Consider the following 22,034-nt stretch of genomic DNA (forward strand, 5'->3'; position numbering starts at 1 on the left):
TGTTGAAATTACTGTCATCTCTTCATCTGTCAGCCCACATGTCATTATGTCCTCCCTAAAGGCGTTTTGTCTGTGTATCTGTATATGGTCCCGCATGTGGGAGGATATGCATGTGTATGTAAGCAAGTATGTCTGTGCATTTCTGTCTGATGCACACCTGCTAAATTCCAGACAGGCAGCATATTAAAAGTAAGATGGATGACTTTCTCCTTCTCCTTGCCACACTCATTTTACTCATTCTGCCGATCGTGGTAGATAAATTCTGTTGTTTGGTGTGTAATGGGAGGATTCAGAGAGGTAGGGATGTTACAAAGAGGACTGAGCTGTACATTTACTGCCTCTGGGCTCCTCAACAGCGAGGAACTCTTGCAGTACAAAGACTAAAACACTGAAAGTTTTGGAGACAGACTGACAAATTTACAAGCCATTGGACCGACAGAGAATAAAATATGAAGAAGTTGGGCTCCAACCGTAGCCTGAACAAGGTCCTGCCTAAGTGTGAGGCATCCAGTTCGTCTGAAATTGACCAGATCAAAGCAGTGAAGACGGGATGGACTGGCCGTCTGGGGGATGCCAGGAGGGCTCTGAGCCGCAAAGCCAAAGGATTTTCATCCCCTTCTACTTCATCCTCAACACCATGCCTTTTCTCCACAGCTCCCCCGCCACCCAAGAGAGCTCCCAGTACCACCCTGACACTGCGCTCTAAGTCCATGACCGCTGAGTTAGAAGAACTGGGTGAGTGCCAGAGAAGTGGCGTGCAAACTCCACACTCTCTTCTTCCTTTTCTGTCACATTTCTGCTTTCCCTTTGTCATTAAAACTTGGTGTGTCTCCTAACTTTTAGAATAGTCACTTCTGTTGGCTTGTTCTTGTCATTTTCCCTCCTCTGCTGACGCAATCTTTTTCCCACCAAGCTTCTGCTCGGAGGAGAAGAGGAGGTGAGTCTGAGGCAAGAAACTGACACCTCTCTGAACGTCATTAAGATGATTTATCAATGCTGTGTCAATTTAAGCAGTGTTGATTCTGATCAGAAGAGCAGAACACTTGAAATATGGGGACTCTGTCCACCTTTTCTTTTCAGCTTCATTCAGCTCTTAACTCTCAAGGAAACACACTGTGAACTTGCATTGAGATGCAGTGCAGTAATATTGCAGTGATTTTGATTTTACAGTACCACAGAGCATGACCTCACATTGTAGAGCATAGCCACATTATGGAGATGCCTTTTTAATCACAGTTTGTATTCTCTATTGTGTTAGCGCTGTCAGAAATGATGATACAATGTTTCCCTGGTCTTATGTCTCAGTATTTAGTTCTGGCTCATTTCCCTCTCAACAGAGAGACTAGATGAGATGTTGGCATCCCAGGAGTCTATGTTGCGTTCTCAGCCCTCGGAGGCAGATTACAGAGCAGCCACTGTCAAGCAACGGCCCACCAGCAGGAGAATAACACCAGCAGAGATCAGTGTGAGTGCACCTACACACAGCACACTGGCAGACAGCATATGCTATGTTGGCATACATTCAAACTCAATCTGACACAGAACATACTGAAAAGCACCTGGGCTACACAGCACTGCATAACACTGCACACATGTACACACGCACTGCTTTGTGCATCTTTTTTCTTGGTATTCTATGCACTGTTTCACTGAAGCTTTGAAAGCATTAAAACTTGTGTTGCTGTGCCACAGTCACTGTTTGAGAGACAAGGGATGACTCTACATGGAGGTCTTCACCCAGGCATTGAGAGAGGTCACATACCACTACCAAAGGGGATGTCCAGGACCAAGTCTTTTGGTAAAACAATCACCCATCCAGTACATATTCAAATCAGGTGAATGATAGTGTATCTTATGTACAGTATGCTTATAGGTAAAATATTGAAATGTAGAAAATATAAAATAAGGAAACTTCATTATTTCTTTCATAAATCACACCAATACACTCACAAAGAATAGCATCTAGACAGCAGTGCAAGGAATGAGAAAAACGCAGGCTGAAGCTCATCAAACAAATTTAAAGCTCCTGTTGACAAGAAATGATTTCCTGTTGCAAACCTTGACAATTAGCAAATGTTAACAGTGACGTGGTTGCAAATGCATACTTACATTGTATTACATATTAAAAATGTGCAAATGTGCTTATTAGATGTTCACGGAAGCAGATTTGCAGAGCAGATGTTCAAGTACAGACAATTTCAAAAGTAGATATACACATGCATTATTAATACTCTCTGTATTATTAAACATTTTTCCTGTTTTCAAGCACACTCATTAAAGGAATGTTGAATTTATTGTTAAATAAGTTAAAAATAGTTAGCTCCATGTTTCATTAAAATATTGTATAGCTGCGTTTGAGACACCTGATATATTATTAACTGTGTGAGTTAACAGATTTACAGATGGATGCATTACCGTGTATTTTTCATGAAGCAGCTGAGGACCTGCTAGGTTGGTATAAAATGGTCCTTCTACATGAGCTTACTGCCTGTCACCAGATGATTTGTGCTCTCCTCTCCCTCATCAGGTGCCACTGAGGAGGATCGGCTGTCTGCCCTGGCAGGCGAGCACAGATTTCCCCGCAGTTCCTCCATGACAGACAGCCTCCGAGACCACTCACAGCCCCATCCCATCCCTCCACCTCCACAAATGGCACCTCCACCTCCTCCCTACTACCTAGACACTGGTCCTCCCCCAGCCTTCTGCCCTCCCCCTCCCCCATCTAGGACCCAGAGTCAGGGCCATGAGCCTGCAGGACGCTCCAGCTTCAAACCCTCCTCCTTGGACCTGCCTTATGAGGCCGCTCAGCGGCAGGCCACACACATCGAGAGACAGAAGAAAGCACGCTCCATGATCATCCTCCAGGACTCTTCCCATCTACCTGTAGAACCTACAGAAATTCCCCGTCCTTCTGCTGCTACTCCACCTGAGCGAATCAAAAGGAAGGGTCGGGTTATTGACAACCCTTACGCTAATGTGGGTCAATTTAGCATTGGACTATACACACCCACCAAGCCCCAGAGGAAGAAAAGTCCCCTGGTGAAACAACTACAGGTAGGTTGCATCTTGAGAATGGTCTTTTGAATTTTATGCCTCCATGCTGGTGACAAACTTATGGGAATTTCTTCTCATTTGGCACAAACATCCACTTAAAATCTAGGATGAATTGGTTAGATTTTGGTGCTCAACGCCATATCTCAGACACTGCATGAGGGAATTTTCTTCTTGGCACGAACGTTGGCACTTGGATTCAAGGATAAAGAATTTGGGAGTCAAAGGTCACCGTGACCTCACAAAACACATTTTTGCTCATAACTCAAGACTTCATACACTAATTATTACAACATTTTACATCCAAAAGGTCAACTTCACTGTGACGTCATAATGTTCTGCAAAAACACTTTTATGGCCATTATTCAACGCCATAGCTCAGGAACAGAAGTGGAGATTGTAACCATATTTCAAATTTGGTCAGATACTGAGTTGATGACACTAAATCTTGGTTGCTCACCTTGAAACTGTGCTGATGTGTAGATTGTCTGTGCTGCCAGTTTTTGAAGCATCCAAATTTTAGAATTTGCGGCTTCTTTGCAGCAACATCCATATTTGAAGCACTGTATACTGTCATGGCCACAACTTTGGGTTCTATCAGAATCAGCTTTAATGTCAAGCATGTGAACACATACAAGAAATCTGACTCTGCTTCTTGTTTCTCTCAATGAACTTACACACTAATAGACATACAGCAGACCAAGAACAGCAAAGCTTAACAAAGTCAAGACAAATCAATTTTGTATCATCAGTCTCCTCGGGAAAAGGAGGGCCAGAGTGTTGTGAGTTGAGACACGTTTTTTATTGATTTGAGGGACTTGTACAAGTCCACCCTCTTCAGTTCCCCTCCCTGCATGACAACAAGGATGGGGGCGGGGGCCTGCTGTTCCTCTGGTAGTCCACCACAAGCTCATTGGTTCTGCTGATATTGAGATTACGTGATTGTTGTTGCAACATGCGATTAAGCTCTTGATTAAGCTCTATAAGTGAAGACAAGCTGTTTCTCACTGGAAGTTAATCACTGGAATCATACTTGTCAAAATATTGGCAAAATATGCCTAATACCTAAATACCTAAAGTCTTCATTTTATATATTACATGAATCTGAGCAGACATAGATGTAAATTACAATTTGACGGGTTTGTGGAGGCATACAACTGTGAGGCAGTAATTCTAGGTTTTTGTTTGTTTTATTGTTTTTTCTTTACTGCTAAAAACCCTTTGACTTTGACATGTTTGGTTCATTTCTCTTTCTCTTGCTGCAGGTGGAAGATGCACAAGAAAAAGCTAGTTTAGCCTTAGCTGCTGCCCACTCCCGAGAGAGCTCACCCTCAGGACGACACCCACATACCCATGGGCACACACACACCAGCCGTGCAGACTACTACCAGCAGCAGCTGATGGCTGAGCGAGAACGTATGCGTGCCCAGGGAGAGATGATGTTTCAGGGTAAGGGCCCCTTCGCTGCTGCCATTGCTGGAGCAGTGAAAGACCGTGAGCGTCGCCTAGAAGAACGGAGGAAATCCACTGTCTTCCTTTCTGTTGGGACCATGGAGGGGGCGTCTACCACCAGCTCTGACGCCCCCTCTCTGACTCAGTCTCACTCCATCGATGAACGGATGCTCACCCGAGAGCTGGGACAGCTGCCTCCCCCTGCCTTGGCCCTGAGCCCCTCACCCAGTGGGACCACCTTTATCCATCCGCTCACAGGAAAGCCCCTGGACCCCAACTCTCCGCTGGCTCTTGCGCTGGCCGCAAGGGAGAGGGCACTGACCTCCCAGAGCCAGTCCCCAACTAGCAGCCCAGAGCCTAGGACTAAACAGGAGCGAGTAGGCCAGGGCGTAATGTTCATTGACCCTCAGACCAAAGAGTCTCCACATGGGGAAGGGGCACCTACAACTCCCCCTTTCTCACCTAAAAGCGCCAAGGCAGCAGGGCATGGAGTTGGATCCTCCCTGGCATCAATTTTAGTTCCGCAGCCCACAAAACCACAGTGGGCCACATCACCATCACCTGTATCCTTCCGGCAGGAGATGGAGGCCCGAGTAGAGGAGAGGAAGGAAGAGAAGAGACTAGAGGATAAAAAAAGTATGTTGATCAGCATTATGGATACCTCGCAGCAGAAGACAGCGGGGCTAATCATGGTCCATGCTACCAGTAATGGCCAGGCTGTCGGGGTGGGTCCAGAACTAGAGCAGGCACCTGCCCCGAAGTCCACGGAGCCCAGCAAATCTCCAAGTCCACGGGCTAAATCCCCCAGTCCCATGGTCTCCCAGGCCCAGGCCCAGCCTCAAACTCAGCGTCCTGCCAGTCCAGCCCAAGAGAAGAGTCTGGCTCAGGGAAGCTCAGAGGAGGATGTGGATCCGTACACAGTGACCCTGCCCCCTGCAATGTTGTCCTCCAGTGACGAGGAAACTAGAGAGGAGCTACGTAAGATCGGAGTTGTCCCACCACCAGATGAGTTCGCTAATGGGCTGCTCGCACAGGCACAGGGGACACCAGTGTCTCCAACTAAACCTGCCTCCTCTCCCACCACCCCTACAACACCAACACCCCACACTCCCTCAACCCCAACAACCCCAACTGTGACCCCCACACAGCCTCAGCCTCCCCAGCCCCCACCTCCACCCAGTGCAGCAGCTGTCTCAGGGAAGCCCTCTGATCCTCTGGAGCCCCCACCAGTGGGCGAGTCTGGCTCTGCGGCTGACTCAGGCGTGGAGGAGGCTGACACGCGCAGCTCCAGCGAGAGAGAGCGAGACCACCATCTCGAGACCACCAGCACCGTCTCCACGGTTTCCAGCATGTCCACATTGTCCTCAGAAAGCGGCGAGCCTGCCGACACACACACCACGCACACCTCCTATGCCGACGGGCAGACTTTTGTGCTCGACAAGCCGCCAGTGCCTCCTAAGCCCCGACTCAAGTCCCAGATAGGAGGCAGTAAAGGACCCGTCACCTTCAGGGACCCTCTGCTGAAGCAGAGCTCTGACAGCGAGCTGCTATCACAGCAACAGGCTGCTGCCCTGGCTGCTGCTGCAGCTGGGGGTGCTGGGCTGCCCTCAGGTGGTTCAGCTTCTGTGACTGGACTAGCCCCCACCAAGCCGCGCTACCTCTTCCAGCGGAGGTCCAAGCTGTGGGGGGACCCAGTAGAGCCTCGTGGACCAGGTGTGGGGCTAGGTATTGGGAGTTTGGGCAATCTTGGTGGGCTGGGACTGGGGCTGGGTGCAGATGAGGGAGCAAAACCATCTGTTATGGGGGAGCTTAGTTCCCGACTACAGCAGCTAAATAAAGACACTAGGTCATTGGGAGAGGAACCACTGGGAGCATCACTTGACCCTGGCAGGAAGTCACCTGTGACAGGTGCCAGGTAAGAGTCAAAGCTAGATGAATGTTCTCCAAAACTGTATTTAACACTGAGTGATAGAACAAATTGTTACATTAAAAAGTAATGATTGCAAGTTTCATTCATATTTTTTACTCATATGAGACATCAGTTAGCAAACCAAAGCAATTCCAGTGCCCATCCTCAGAGAGAAGGGTCTTAAATTGATTAAAATGGCATACTTGTTAGATGCTGAGCTTAATTCTTTTCTCCTGTTTATCATTATTTTATATTGCTTTATTTACATCTACTTCAGTAGATAATCCCTTTTGGTTCTTGCAATATCAAGCCCACTGAAAGAGAGACTGCAAACACTGAGGCTTTCACTGATTATTTGAAAGGAAAAATCTATTTTAATGACAATGACTAAGAGTCTGTAATATGATAGCATCCCTTTGTAAAGAGGGATGCGAGGAGGCTGAGTCAAAACAGAAAGGCGTTAAGTTTTATTTCTGTGCATGATGTGGTTTTACTCATATTTTAAAATATGCTTATTTAAGACAGTCCACTGTGATGGTAAGTGATAGTGAGATGACAGGTCACCAGCATTGCTAATATTAGCTTCCCTGACAATGTTGGTCTATTGGTCATACAGTATGTTACAATATCAGTATGGAAAAAAGGCAAAGACTTGGTTCTCACACAGCAACACCAGGGTTATCTGAAGCACAGCGCTGTTTTTTGTCTATTGTCTGTGGGTTTCTTTTTGCTTCACAACATACCTGAAACTACAATGAAGTCCTTTATATTTCTGCAGATGTGAGGACACCGAAGAGAGTAAACCTTAAGGTTATAGCCTCTAGGGTAAACTTGAGCTTATTTTTTTATATATCTTCTTTTCCTAACAACCCTATCAACTAATCCCATTTAAAGAGAACAACCCGTTTATACATTTTGTTTCAATTATTTGCTTTTAAATGTTTTGTTACCTTGTTTGCATCACCTGATTTCTCACTTTCGGAACAACACTAATTAAAAAGAGAAGATAGAATATTCGGCTATTGGACTGTGTTTTGGAGAAAAGTATTGGTTTTAAAGATATACTGTGCTACTACAATCGATTGGCTTGGGTCTTGGGTCTAAACTGCTCCTTGTTTCCATAGTTACAGCTGCACTCCTCTGCCTCCTGTTAAGTGATCTGTGGTGTTTAGCACATACACTAGACAGTTGTAGTCAATTAGTTTGTGTGTGCGTGTGTGTGTGTGTGCGTGTGCGTGTGTGTGTGTGTGTGTGTGTGTGTGTGTGTGTGTGTGTGTGTGGTGGATTATCTGTTGGTGCAAACAAGGTAACAGGGTTTGGAGGCATGCACTTCTTGAAGCCTCTTGTCATCTCACACACACTCTCACTGTTGGGGTCAAACCTCTGACCCTGCTAGAAGCTACCCTTCCAGCTTTTCCTTGAGCTTTTCCCAGAGTCCTTGTTCAAATAATACATTATACATCCTTATATCCGCAGCTCTTTGCAGCCAATCGCTGATATAAATTTGATAAGACCAGAAACGGCTGTTTCTTTCTTATCACTGTCCCACATCCTACAATATCAGTGATAATCTCAAAGATTTAAGGATGTATTTTTGGAAATATTTGAACATGACTGAACTATAATGGTGTGTCATGTTTAAAACCATCCCCTCATGATCTCGGCATTACGTTAATGACGGGACAAGGTCCTGACCTTTTCAAAACCTCATAAGTGCCACGTGAAAGTAACTGTAGCGTTCTCTTTATATCTACTCAAGTTTTGACTCAGGTGAACAATAACCTGCCTCAGCCCAGATGTGTTTGGCTTGGCAGCTTGGAAGTTAACATCTGACGTTTGAATGCTGCCTTTTTTTGTTGTCCATTGTAGTTTTAGCCAGCTGTGAAATTGACACTAATTGATGTTAATTTCAATGTGCTGTTCAGGAGCATCGTTCGTTTACAGTAATTTACCATTTCAGATCTCAGAATGTAGCTTTCAAAGAGCTCAGGAGTGTGCAGACGCTCTTCAGGTGCAGTTTATAGCCTTGCTCCTCTCCCTTCTTCTTCTCTCATCCTCATTTCTGTTCATGTGAATACAGAGGGTGGAAAAAATATCTTTCATGTTTACCACACTTCACTGCTGATTAGGAGGTGTTAAGACACAATGTAAGATTGGGAAGATGTTAGAATGAACACACAACCAAAACCAAAGCGCTTCACATTTTTGTGTTTTCATCCAGCTGCACTAAATTAGTGACATAGCTATATCGGTAAAAGACCGGAAAGTCTTTCATGAAGCACTCAGCACAGGGCTACCCGTTATTTGCCTTTAATGCTGACTAACATCGGCACTTGGCAGAATTGTGTAACCATAACTATTGTCCTCTGCATGGGGGTGACAGTGTAGGGGTGTCAACAGAAGTTGTTGTTGCTTGTGGACATCTCGGAAGCAGAGATTGTGTGAGCATAAACTTTAATGTATTGTAAAAGCCTCATAAGCATGTTTCGCAGTCCCATCCTCTTACAAGCATTGTACCATGATTATTAATAATAGCTGTCTGTTACCAAAATAGTTTGGGTTGAAAAGCTCATTCATTCCTATTGCTTAAGACAGCGCATTGCCTGGGTGACCACAAATGAAATCTGAAGTCGCCATCAGTCATACCCTCAACAACATCATGATACCTGGACGGACAAGGTGACCATGATATCATGTAACCCTCACTCCTGATTGGGCTCATGCTCTCCTGAGATGATGCAATCAAAGCCATCTCCGCCATATCCATCCTGACAGCTGATTGCCCTCGGCTGTGGCAGAGATGATCATGATCATGCACACCATTATTTCTCTCTTTCTCCGCCTCTGCGTTTGTTTCCCCTCATCCACTGAAGCATTCCACATATACAGTAGCACAGGCATCCCAGCACCCTAAACTGCAATTTTATTCCATCACTTACCCACCATCTACTGTGTGCCCCATTTAAAACCCCTTCAGAAACCACACATGCTGCTGTATTTTGTCTCTTTTGTATCCACTTCATTCCCATGCTGTGTATCATAGATTTGGGTGCTTTAGAAACCTGTGGTTCTCGTTTTATTTCAGTTGTGCTCTTTCGTTTTCTGTTCCTCTCTGTTTATGTAATTTGCATAACTTTGTTTTGTTTTTCAGTGATTGTGTTGACGATGGCCATGGTCCCTGACTGTCTTGCTTATTTGACACTGTAGGTTTCTTAAAATACGCTAAAACAGAACAAAACGTTTTCGCGATTTGTATTTCATGATTAGAAAACACAAATCCCTTATATAGAGTGCAGCACATGAAAATTTAATTAATAACCACTACTTGCACAATAGTTATATAAACGTATGTCTACCAATGAGAATAATACTTCTTTTAATCCAAATCATGTCAGAATAAGAACGAAAGCAAACAACAAAAGTCAAGGGACATGTGCCCGCCCTTTATTTGTTCATTTATTTGTTTGTTTGTTTTTCTTTGTTTGTGCAGTGTTTGATATGTGAACAGTGTGCTCATTTCTCTCTCATGTAGCCCACTGGTCAGGCCTTCCAGTGCAGAAGCCTACTCTGCTGTCTTTGTCATGCTCATACATCAACACACATGCACACACACACACACACAAATACACATGTGCACACATGGGTGCACGCTCATACACACATACAGGATGTCAAAGACAGCAGAGTTGGCTGAAGCAGAATATACGTCTGGTTGGCAGGCTGCGTCTCATGGAGTGATGCTAACATTCTCTCCCATTGCTCTCTCTCTGCTCACCTTGCATGCTCCGCCCTGCTGCTCTGATCTGATTGGTCTAGAACTGACTGTGCGCCCAGGAGGGCAGGACGACTGTGTAAGTGCGCATGGAGCTCATCTCATATCCGTCGGCTCCCTGTAGTCTGATCATTTTTCCAGCCTGTGCGCTGCCTAGCTACCTTTGTTTCCATCACACTCTTTAGTCCACGTATGTCAAACTGATTCCATAAAGGGCCGTGTGGCTGCAGGTTTTAGTTCCAACCAAGGAGGAGCACACCAGGCCAACCAATCAACATCAAGGAATCACTTAGCTATCAGCTGAAGACTGAGATCAGCTGATTAATTGATTCCAGCCTGGTGTGCTCCTTCTTGGTTGGAATGAAAACCTGCAGCCACACAGCCGTTTATGGAATCAGTTTGACATGCCTGCTTTAGGCCAAATCTCACCCACAACAAAGTTTCCAAACACATGCAGTAGAGGGAAAACATGTGCCACACCTGTACATTAGACCCTGTCCTACATGCATGAATAAAACAGACACCATCGCACCAAGTCTGACCACATTTAGGCCTCTCCTTCCTGCTTCTTCCTGCTTGTACCAAGATAGATAGAACTCTCATGTTAGCCTTAATCTCTGCTCCATCCCCTTTCTTCTTTCTGACCATCTTCTCATACATTAGATCAGTTGTATACTAATGGCTAAGCAGACACTCACAATTATTATTATTTTCTTAAAAGAGGGCCAGATATGAAAAGGTAGATGAACCAGCAGTTTTTGTACCTGTGGAGGAAACTGGTGTGACTGTTGTTGGGCTGGTTGAGATTCCCTAAATGGCAGATTTACTGCATTGAGTTAGGCGTTAGCTGCACTTCAGAGGTAAAATAAGTATTCATTCGATATGCTTTCTGTATCTCCACATGACCTTTAACAGCAGTTTAAAGACATGGTAAATGTCACTGTTTTCTTTATGTGCTGTTATTCTTTGTCAGAAAAAGTCAAATTTACAAGTAAGCAAAGATGAAAACCAAATCTGAAATTCTGCTCTGACTGCAGGTCTGCCAACTGTGTATACATGTAGGTAAATGTGTGTGCGTGTTTGTACTGTGTCACATATTAAAATGTGAATTCAGTGCTTTCAGGTTAGTCTGTTTGATGCTCTGATTCTAGTCTAATTCTTAGCCTTTTGCTGTTTGTGGGTCACTTCAGGGGAGTGTACAGTGTGCCTTAATAGGAAGTAGCTTTTGATTGAATTCTTCAGAAGAAAGAGAGTTTCAGTAATGGTCAGATGGACTGAGTTTGGATGAGTGCCAGTGAAAATAGACTTATTCTCAAATTAAATAGTGATGTAAGTCCTACGTGATGTCTCACGGTTGAGTAGTAAAAATCTTTTTATCCAAAGCTGTAAATAACCTCAGAGACTCGTAACCCCGCTTCGATGTTGCTGTGATGTGAGACGAGCTTGTTCTGTCTAACAGTCATTAACCTCTAGGCTACACTAACTGAAACTTTACAAGAACTTAAAGCGGCTTATACATGCTGTATAACCCAGAGCTTGGTTTCCTTTTCTTCTTCTTTATCTTCACTTTGTTCACCTTCATCTTCCTCAGTTAACATTCCTGAAACCTCCTCTCTGTCTCTCTCTGTCTCCACCAGACTTTTCAGCAGCCTAGGCGAGCTCCACACCATTTCTCAGAGAAGTTATGGCACCACATTCACCATCCGCCCCGGCAGCCGTTACCCCGTCACCCGACGCACCGCAAGCCCAGGTTCAGGCTCACCTGATCGGGGCGACCCACTTGGACGTTTCTCAAGCTTCGGCCTACCGACCTCACCGACTACACCGCCGCAAACCATCCTCAAATCCTCCAGCCTCAGCCTACCCCAGGAGCCTAAAGAGGTTCGCTTTGTAATGAGGAGCTCCAGCGCCCGTTCCCGCTCCCGCTCCCCATCCCCGTCACCTTCCCATTCCCCCGGGCTGGGGTCACCACTTTTAGCCCTACGGCCCTTCCACCAGAAACCCCTCCACCTCTGGAATAAGTACGACGTCGGAGACTGGCTGGAGAGCATCAATCTGGGGGAACACCGAGCAGGGTTTCAGGAACACGAGATCGAAGGCTCTCACCTCCCGGCTCTGACCAAGGATGACTTTGCGGAGCTGGGAGTGACACGAGTTGGACACCGCATGAACATTGAACGAGCACTAAAACTGCTGCTAGAGAGCTGACCCCTGCCCTGAGACACAGCAACAGATGGATGGAATGATGAAGAATGGGCAAAATATAGATTTGATAAAAGAGAAAAGATAGGCACCGCTCCTCTTTTACTCTGGCTGCTTTTATGTTCTGCATCACAAATGTTTACCTGTGGTCCTTAGCGACACATTACGTTCCCATTCTGCATTGCTACCCTGCACTTGGCACTGCACTGAAGAGGAGAAGTCAATACATTTGTCCCCCTCTACTCGGCCCCTAGTGTCTGCCCACCTCCTTTACTGCAGCCAATTAGATCGGACCTCAAAATGAGCTCTGGTCTTTCTTTGCCGAGGAGAATCGCATGAGCTCCAATTAAAACATTTGATTTGTGAAAGCTTCAGTTGTTCCCTTAGTAACACCCACACTTTTCTCTCTCACTATTCCCTCCTCTCCTCTCTACCTCTATCCCTCCATCTATTAGGCCTCTGAAAGCCTTTTGCAGTTTGAGTAAAGGAGGAGGAGGAAGAATTTTCCTTTCCAAACATTGAGCTCAGTTGCCTTTCAAAATATTTATACAGAGATCAACAATGATGAACACAGGACTACGGACATAGTGCTGACACAGCTCTGAAAAGGTGTGTCTTCTCTATACCTGCTGTTGTTTTTAAACTGAAGACTTTAGAGCCCAGAGGTGGAGCTCCACAAAGTAAACCACAGGAGAAAACCCCTCCGCCTTGGTACCCAGACTGTGCTATCTATTATATTTGGAGAATGTTTAACCAACACTCGTGGCTTTTTTCATAATCAATTTTTTGGTTTTCCAAAGGGAATATTATATATAGGTATTATATAATATGATATATATGTATCTAAATATAGCTTTCAGAAGAAAAGACAATGTTGCAAAGAGGAAATATAATAAATCTATCTGCGCCTGTTTTTGGTTTTTAGTATAGAAAGCAGAGAGAAATCTTTAAATTTATTCCACCAATAGTTTACTACAATTCTATATATATGATATATTTATACACATATATATATATCATATATATATATATATATGAAATACAGAAGTATATAGATATGAATTTTCTTTCTTTTTTTTAGGTATAAAACTTTCCTTATGGTCACCCTTTCTTGAACCGTAGCATGACGAGTTGCATCATGTCTTGGACAGAGAGTTTGTTGTTCGTTTTTATTTTCTTACGGTCTTCCTTCATACTAAAGGGCATCCCATAATGTGAGGCTGAGACCCCAGTTGACACCCATCCCTACCGCTTCAGCCACAGATCTCGCGGGCGTGGTTCCGACTCTCGCTTCATCCACAACAACAAACAGTAAGGACCACGTAATGAGACCACTAATTGGTGAAAGGGGCTCTTCATCTTTTGCCTGTTAATCACTCAGGGATGGAAGTTTGGGGCACTAGCATGGAGAGGTTGTTGGCTGTTGTTTTGATGCTGTCCATTCAAATTCCTACCTGTGAGGACAATTTAACACCACCACAGTCTGAAAAAAGCTAGAGGGCTTGTAAAATTTCCATCCCTGTGACCCCTGATGATGCTTCTCAGACCAGACCTTTTCTTGGAGTGTAACCAAACTTGTGTAACAAAAACTTGTCATACAAGGGCTTAAATGAGCTAGACATGAAATATGTGCCCTTCTGGAATGCCACTGCAGGAAATGTGTGTAGTGTATCAGGCTGTGGGGATGGGAAAGCCTCTGTAAGGTCTTAAAGAAAATTCAGTATTTGACAACCTGGCCGTGTCTTGCAACATTGCTGCTTCCCTGTATCTCTACGGTTTACTTAGTGAGTAAAATATTATCATGAAGGGTGGCAGCCAGAACTCTAAAAATAAGACCCAGGTTGTCAAAACAAACAACTGGATTTTCCTTTAATAATACAAAATCTGCAATTGTACTCATGAGTAGCTTCTGCTGGCAGTGAGAAACAGTGAGTTTTATTCACGCAACAAAAAAGCATTTTATCCATAGCTTTTCTCTAACAGAAGTCCAGGTAATCTCTATTACCACGAAAGACCTCCGTGCATCAGCAGCATCCAGTCAGTATGCCAAGGCGCTGTCCCTTGGCCAGAAGTTGTGTGCATATTTTTTCTTTTTCTTTTTTGCTAACAGTTTGTAAACACGGGTGGTGAAGATAACGTTGTATCTTGGTTGTAGGAATAGCACTCACTGCCTCACTGTGACCTCACTGATTATTTTTCTTCTGACTCCAGTGTTACAGTACGTCAGACTCATTTGGACTCTTTGTGTTCTGTTCTCTTTCTTTCTCTCTTCTCTGTTGATTTGTTACCCTCGGACACTGTGGGTAGATTTTGTAGCGTGTGGAACATGATAGTTAAATCTTTCACTCATTTGAATTTTGGAGTGACAGAAAAAAAGACAGAAAAAAAAACAAATATCCTGTCCATTCTAAACGTACTTACTTACTTACTCTTGTAAAAATGAACAAACTACAAATATTTGCTTTTTTAAAAAAATCACAAGCAATGTATATATGATAGATTTCATATAAATTTTTGAAAAACAAAAAGTATATAGATCTATATATGAATGTTTGGCATATATGCATAGTTAACCACCTGTGAAAAAGGTGAGCAGATTTTATTCTTTCTATGAACTCTTGAACTTTTGAACTCTGAACTATGAACTAGGGGATGATTTGCACAAAACAAGGTGACAAGGTGCTAACATAAAAGCCACCCAACGTCCAAGCGCATGTGTGCATCTGGATTCCCTGAATCTCTGTGTGGTCGTTCCTCTCCACAGTGTGTGTGAGTGTGTGTGTGACTGTGTGTTTGTATGTACACAAATGCTTGTTTGTTTTGCATTTTTTGTGTGTATTTGTTTGAGAGAGAGAATACACGTGACAGTGAGAGTGTATGGTTGATTGTTAGGGTTTACATCTTTGGAGTTAGTCCACTATAGCCTTACTGTATTACCATCAGAGATTCCCGGCAGTGGCTGTGTCACACTCACATACACGCACACACTCACATGCACACACAATACATAGACACACATAGAGAAAAATGCACACACACATTCTTTATCTATTCCAGATCATTGTTCTGCAATCTTGTTTTGACGTCTTCAAAAAGTGGACCGCTCTGCCCTAGAGGGAGAGACAGACAAGGACACATTACCACAGCGTATCAAACAAAAACCATCGTCACATTTTATGTAGCAAGACAACTATAGCTCACCTTGTAACTGTGTAGGTACAGCTTATGCAGTGTCACTGTTTTGTACACCCATTCCCAGATGGCATTTGCGCTCCTTACCCTCCACTCTGTCTGGCAGCACTCCTTTTTCCTTTTTCAGACCTTCAGTTTCTGAGTTTTTGATATGCTATATGAGGTGATCCAGTGAGGAACAAACAACACAAAGGAAAAATGTGCCAAAAAATAGCTTAACTTTTAACTGTATATTTGTCTTTGCTTTAGGACTATCTTAGTTACAGCATTCTTGAGCTGTTAGACTCAATAATATGGTGCCATCTCCTGGAAATCTTGAGAACTACAGACATTTGTTAGATCCTTCTGCATTTCCTATAGGTGGAAATGCGGTCATTGTTATTATTTTGTGAAGAAGCAGGCTATATATATATATATATATATATATATATATATATATATATATATATATATATATATAGCCTGTGTATATCTACCTGTGAGCTTTGCATTAACATTTCTATTTAAATTTTGAGACAAAGTATCACAATTGCTTGATTTTACTGTGATGAAAGTTATTATGCAGCTTGGCCTACTGTTCCCATATAAATACAAACACAAACACTTTAGAGGTGAACATGTATAGTCTCACACAGGCTGGCCTGGTTAGAAGAAACAATGCTGTAGTGAATACCTGGTCCAGATGGTTGTGTAAGTTTACCACAAATACAAATGCAAAATGATGCTACAAGGCAACGTGTAACAGACTTACACATCATTAGGTCAAATAAGTTTAGTGAAGGGTTATCTTTGTCTTATTTTCTAATCAACAAAGCACAATCTACATAGTGTAAGGGGAGCAGTGTAACCTTTTTAAAAACCCACTGGGTTCTGGTCACCCACCGGAACCAGTGATCTTATCATCAAAGGGTTTTTCTTTCATTGTTGGTTTTCTCCTTGTTTGCACTGTGAAGTTTAGAATGGTGGATGTATCACTGCAACACCTCAGCCTTGTCTCATAGGTGAACTTCCCCTTCTCAGCATCCAACGAGCAGGCAAATCATCTTTGACTTTTCTCCCAGCGACTTCTGGACACTCGCAGCATTAGAAGCCCCCTCCATTTAATCCATGAAAGCCCAAGTTGAAATAAAAGTTAACCAGAAGCTACCTAGTATTGTTCACGCAAACAGAGTAAGGGTGATAGTGAAGGTTGAGGCAAGATCTGAGATGTTGCCCAGGATATCTCCACCACAGAGATATATGTTTGTTATATTATGTAATAAATTTATAATTAAAACATGAACTGCATCAAAGCCTTGTTCCTGTTAACTCAGTGTCTCACTAGTAAAATGATGTTCCATTGTGAATTATTGGGAGTCAATGCCACACAAAACAAATATAAATAGAAACTATTTATATGCATTGCCTCTGTACCCATCATCATCATCTAGAAATAATTGGTGTGTTAAATTGAGTGTCACCATCTGCCAGAAAACAGTTTTAAAATTCATTCGGCATTCCTGCTAATATGAATGAATGTACACACAACCACCTCAAATCATCATGAAGGACACAGCTGGCTGAGTGTTTCACAGGAGTTCAATTCAGCTGATGTCCACTCATACATGACTGGTGGTTGCATCTTATAATATGCTGAAGTTGACTACTCGGATACCGCTGGATCACACCAAGTCAGAAAGAGACACAGTAACAATCTGGTTACACGGTACATCAAATCTTCATTGAACACATGCTGAAAAACAGACTTTTACATCATAAAATGATTGCAAGAAAAAGTGCCAACAGACGCAGCTCCCTGCTGGCACTGCACACAACACTACAAACATCGAGAACAGCAGCAAATGCGGTTCATAATCACACGTTCCCTTTGTTCTGATCAGCCCCAGAGGAAGATGAATTATCCATGAGACGATAAGAGGGTTTGGAGGATCTGTAAACATCTATCAGACTGACTCAGGACTTTCTGCTTTCAATCCATCCTCATCTGCTTCTGAATTATCTTCCTTCTTCTCCAGGTCAAAGTTCTGTAGGTGTGCAACAAAATGTAATCAACAGAAACATGCTTTCATTCCAAACCTCTTAGACAGCTCATTTCAGCAACAAACAAAGGAAATTCATTAAAAAATGTTCAATATGAACAAAAAATAGACATTAAAAAAATTTAATGCTCTTGGAGTTCATGAATAATCTAGTTCAGATAATGGAGATTTAGAGTGACTTTCTGAAACATTTCTATTAAAACAACAATGACAGATTATAAACCAACTGTGGAGTTCCTTATAGCATAAAACTTTTTTTTTTTTTTTGCATCAAATGTCCATTAGTCAGGGTTATATAAAACTACAGCAGCATATCAGCGACCAGACTGTGCTTTGATATTCAGAGGTGTACCTCTAATTCTTGCATCACTTCATCCATGAAATCACTGGGGTTTTGCTTGTAGTCCACTGCTCTCTTGATCATCTCTCTGAACATCTGTTGTGACAGTTTCAGTCAGAACTATCAACACACAGGAGCATTCATCTGGACAATTTATGAGATTATACTGAACTACAGGCTCAATTCATTTGATGCTTTGGCTTATGAAAGGAGCATCACATATCCTGTTCTAACTTCTTGTTGAGAATGACCATAAAAATTACATACAGTCAACTATAAAACTATGAATGAGTTTGAAATGCAGGTCACTGGCATTAAAGCTAGGGTTGGTAATGTATTTTAGAAGCATTTTTTGTTGTATTTGTTGAAATTCACAACAAATCAAATTGCTCTGACAACAAAAAAGGAAAAAAATCAGTACCTGTGACTGGTGCAAGCCTATAATAAGCTCATCCAATCATTTCATTTAGGTCTAATGAAATGACTAGATGGCCTACCTATGTACCTGCCCATCTGCTCGCACTCAGCCCATGCATGACCAGAGTCTTCTACAAGGCTAGGCTGATATAGTGTTAAAGCAAACCCCATGAGAGGCATGAAGAGAGGGGATGTAATTTTTCGGTTGTGTACTTTCAAAATCTGTCTTACTCTGTCTAGTTTCTCCAACATTACCAATTCCAGTTTTAATACAGTAGAATTTAAAAAAAAAGCCTTCAAACCTTAACTACATTTGTCCCATCAGCAGCTGATACAAAGTAAAATGGGAGTCCTTGCTTCTTCCCAAAGTTAAAGCTTCTCTGTGTCACCTTCAAATCAGCTGCAAATATGAAAAAACAAACATGTTCACATCTATAAGTCAGTTTTTGGTCAAATAATTGATCAAAAGCAAATAGACAACATGTGCAAACTAAAGAAACATGTTTACTTATCGTGCTGTAATATTCACATTTAATACTTATTAATCGTAAGAATTAAATATTCATTGTTATGTGCGCAGCATCAGAGGCAGACTCACCATCAATTTTGTTGGCAACCACACAACAGGGTATCTCCGGTCTGTACTCTCTCACCTCCTTATACCAGTTAGCCAGATTCTTATATGTGATCTTCCTTTGAACATCAAAGACCTAAGAGAAAGAAGAGAAGTTTACAAAGGAGTTCAGCTTCTTTACTGACAGCATGGCACCTCCCCAGCAGTCGTCTAACAAGGTTCGCCATCTTCATCTTAAGTGTTTGTGCCTGAAGGAACGAGCAAAGTGTACATGTAGGGCTGCATCTTAACCAGAACAGATTGCTAGATTTCATAATCTCTTCTTTACTGTGCCAAAATGCACAGGAGGGCCAAGTGGTGTGTAAATTAAACAATATTTTGTTTCAGGTTTTGTACATTTTTATTGTAACTTTTGTTAAAATAATCAGAATTTAATTATTCCTTACTTTTCTGAATATTTGTTATAGTTGCCTATTATTCTCAGGTTACCCCTCTGCAAGGGGCAGGCTAAATGGCTACTGAAAGGCGTTTGAAGCCTTGAATCCCAGTGTGTCTTACCATGATGCATGCATGTGCTTTGTGATAGTATGACGGATGCATGCTCTGAAATCTCTCCTGACCAGCAGTGTCCCAGAAATCTGTGTTTAAAGAAAAGATCCCTGCTGGTTTAAGCTTTGCAGACGATTTTCAACCGGGTAAAACTATTTCCTACAATCACTGAGAGCAGAACAAAAGCAACTGCACACTACATACCAACCGCTACTTTCTTGTTTCCTACAGTGGCTGTGTGTTTGTAGAGGGTCAAAGCATAGGTTGACAGCTGCTGGGGACGACTGCAGAAAGCGTTAAGGATCTTAACCTCTGATCTGCTTGGTTAGAGGCATGCCAGCCTGACCTTAAACAGCATGCTCATGTGCGTACAATGGTGGCTATGGTATGATGACATAAAATTACTGATACAGATGTTTCACTATAATTTTCTATAGCTGTTAAAGGATACTATTCGTCCATGAGGAACCTCTCCATCAGTCTATGAGAGAGAGAAACAGTCAACAACAACGTAATGTTACACAGGACAACATGTCTATCTACTGAGCAATGCTACAGAATGTGATGAACCACGACGCAGTTACAAGCCTCAGCGAACTGCAGCCAATACTCACTTAGATTTACCAACTGCGCTGTCTCCCAAACAGATGATCTTCACTTCTTCATCTGCATCATATTTATTTTGGTCCAATTCAGGGATGCTGCTGACGTCGCCTGCCATTTCCCCCCCTTTTTTAATTTTTACTTTCTATCGCCTTGACGAGGATGCTTGTATTAGCCAGTGCTAGCCAAGACGAAAGTATAAACACCTGAAATAAATTATGTAAGCTCCTATAGAAGTTAGCATCCGACGGCTATCGACAACAAGAACAGCGTTAACTAGCCTGCCATTGGTTAGCTGAGGTTGACATCGTGTGGTTCGGCTCGATATCGTTCATTTCACTTCGTTCGTCGGTCCTCACATCAACAAAACTGATGCTACCTGAAACCGAGAATGATACAAACACGGTCATGGATTATATTTGTCTTCTTAAAGGTCTCTTGTGAGTTCTATGCAACTGAAGGAGAGGCAACGACTGCTAGTTAACAGTCGGCTAGCGCTGCTAACTGAATTAGCGCTGATAGCATTTGTTAACCAAGGCTACGTATCCAAATACAGCTTATTGCCTTGCGTATATTATTTTTTTCTACCACAAGGAAAAGTTAATTGATTTCCTTCACTCGTCTAGTTATTCATGTATTAAAGTTCGTAGCGTTGTATTATGTCTCCTACGGTTTTCGTTCCTATGCAACGGGGACGCCCGAAGGACCACTTCGCCATGGGTCTTGCTGTCCTTACAGATGCCTGTCAAAAATGCCTAACAATTACTCCCGAATTCGGCTCGTTACTATTGTTATTTGTTGTTCATTTATTTATGTGGAATCGATTTTAAGCCACTTTACGAATAAAAGTACAAGATAAGAATATCTTAACACAATTTCAGTGAGAATAAACTGTCATTATGCTCCGCAGGCTCAAATCGTTTGTATTCAGAAAAAAAGGCAATGAAATTATGTATACAAATTCTAAGAAACAACTCTACCATCAGAGAAGCCCTGGAAAAACATTTCCCTTCTTTTCGCACCCTATCACATCTTTTAGGATACAATATCCAAGATGCAGTAAAATTGGAGAAGCATTTTATCCAGGCTTTATTTATCCCCGTTACTATTTATAAACTATAATTAATAACTGAAATTGATGTAATTAGGATTTTGTTGACATTTGTGAACGGAATAAAGAATGTGATGTCAAAGTGAAACGCGGTTCTGCAAATTTATATAAATGAACTAGAAATATAGTCACACAGTAATTGATATAATGAATCTCGAACCTCTCAGATCAACATCAAGTAGAGTCATTTTTGCTAGCGAATAAATTTTCACCCAAACAGCTCAAGCTAACATAAACAGATGACACAAATTCCTGATTGGACTGTTTGTTTTGGTCACTCAAGAACATTTACAGTCAGGCTGTTTTCCCTGTATGGTCTTGAATTTGAGATCATTTCACTGAAAAATATTTTTACCATCAAGTCAGTCCTCTCTTAATAAACCAGGGTGTATCTAATAGCATTAATGCTGACTTGTCAGGCTCCTTGACATGGCTTATTGGGACACCTACATGGAATGGAGCATCTTTAATGTTTTTAGTGCTTTTGCTGCTACGACATGTCCAATTATAATTGATACTATGGTAAATAACCCAGTAATTATTGCAGCTGCCCACTGAAATTGGTAATTAACCATTCTAAACCAGATTACATTACTTTATACAAATGTCAGACATATGCCACTGGTGAAGCTTTTTTAATTCAGTATAATTTACTTCAAATACTGATGTGGTTATAACCCTTACAAAGTGACGAGTATCAATACAATAGGGCCTATATCTGGCAATAAAATATGCTTCTCAGTAATCTAAAGCAGTTTGCTTTTTGTGCTTTATTCAGTTCTGCTGTGTGAAATTCCAGTTAAAAAAGAGCCCACACATGACA

At 42.4% G+C, this 22,034-nt stretch overlaps 2 protein-coding genes across 2 annotated transcripts in view; one reads left to right on the top strand and one right to left on the bottom strand.

Annotated features, from left to right (window-relative positions):
• Positions 1–12,392, top strand: part of shank3a (SH3 and multiple ankyrin repeat domains 3a) — a 145,213-nt gene extending 132,821 nt beyond the window's left edge. The window contains exons 18-24 of the mRNA XM_041939029.1: positions 655–735; positions 914–937; positions 1,338–1,465; positions 1,693–1,798; positions 2,528–3,054; positions 4,317–6,418; positions 11,822–12,392. Coding sequence (XP_041794963.1) covers positions 655–735; positions 914–937; positions 1,338–1,465; positions 1,693–1,798; positions 2,528–3,054; positions 4,317–6,418; positions 11,822–12,392 — 3,539 coding nt within the window. The remainder of the gene's footprint in view (positions 1–654; positions 736–913; positions 938–1,337; positions 1,466–1,692; positions 1,799–2,527; positions 3,055–4,316; positions 6,419–11,821) is intronic.
• Positions 12,393–17,287: 4,895 nt separating this feature from the next.
• rabl2 (RAB, member of RAS oncogene family-like 2) lies at positions 17,288–20,768 on the bottom strand. The gene is made up of 8 exons (XM_041939097.1): positions 20,112–20,768; positions 19,949–19,978; positions 19,702–19,781; positions 19,507–19,586; positions 18,973–19,084; positions 18,677–18,774; positions 17,970–18,053; positions 17,288–17,602 (listed from the first exon to the last, which is right to left on the bottom strand). The coding sequence occupies exons 1-8, from the start codon at positions 20,216–20,218 to the stop codon at positions 17,522–17,524; spliced, it is 672 nt and encodes a 223-aa protein (XP_041795031.1). The 5' UTR covers positions 20,219–20,768; the 3' UTR covers positions 17,288–17,521.
• Between the last annotated feature and the right edge of the window lie 1,266 nt (positions 20,769–22,034).

Source organism: Chelmon rostratus, chromosome 6, assembly GCF_017976325.1.
Source record: "Chelmon rostratus isolate fCheRos1 chromosome 6, fCheRos1.pri, whole genome shotgun sequence".
In the NCBI taxonomy this organism is placed as follows: domain Eukaryota; kingdom Metazoa; phylum Chordata; class Actinopteri; order Chaetodontiformes; family Chaetodontidae; genus Chelmon; species Chelmon rostratus.

Coding starts and splice junctions, on each gene's coding strand:
- rabl2 (XM_041939097.1), bottom strand. CDS start 20,218: ATGGCAGGCGACGTCAGCAGCATCCCTGAATTGGACCAAAATAAATAT. Junction 18,775..18,972: donor GGTTGCCAACAAAATTGATG/GTGAGTCTGCCT, acceptor TCATATTTGCAG/CTGATTTGAAGGTGACACAG. Junction 17,603..17,969: donor AAGTGATGCAAGAATTAGAG/GTACACCTCTGA, acceptor GCACACCTACAG/AACTTTGACCTGGAGAAGAA.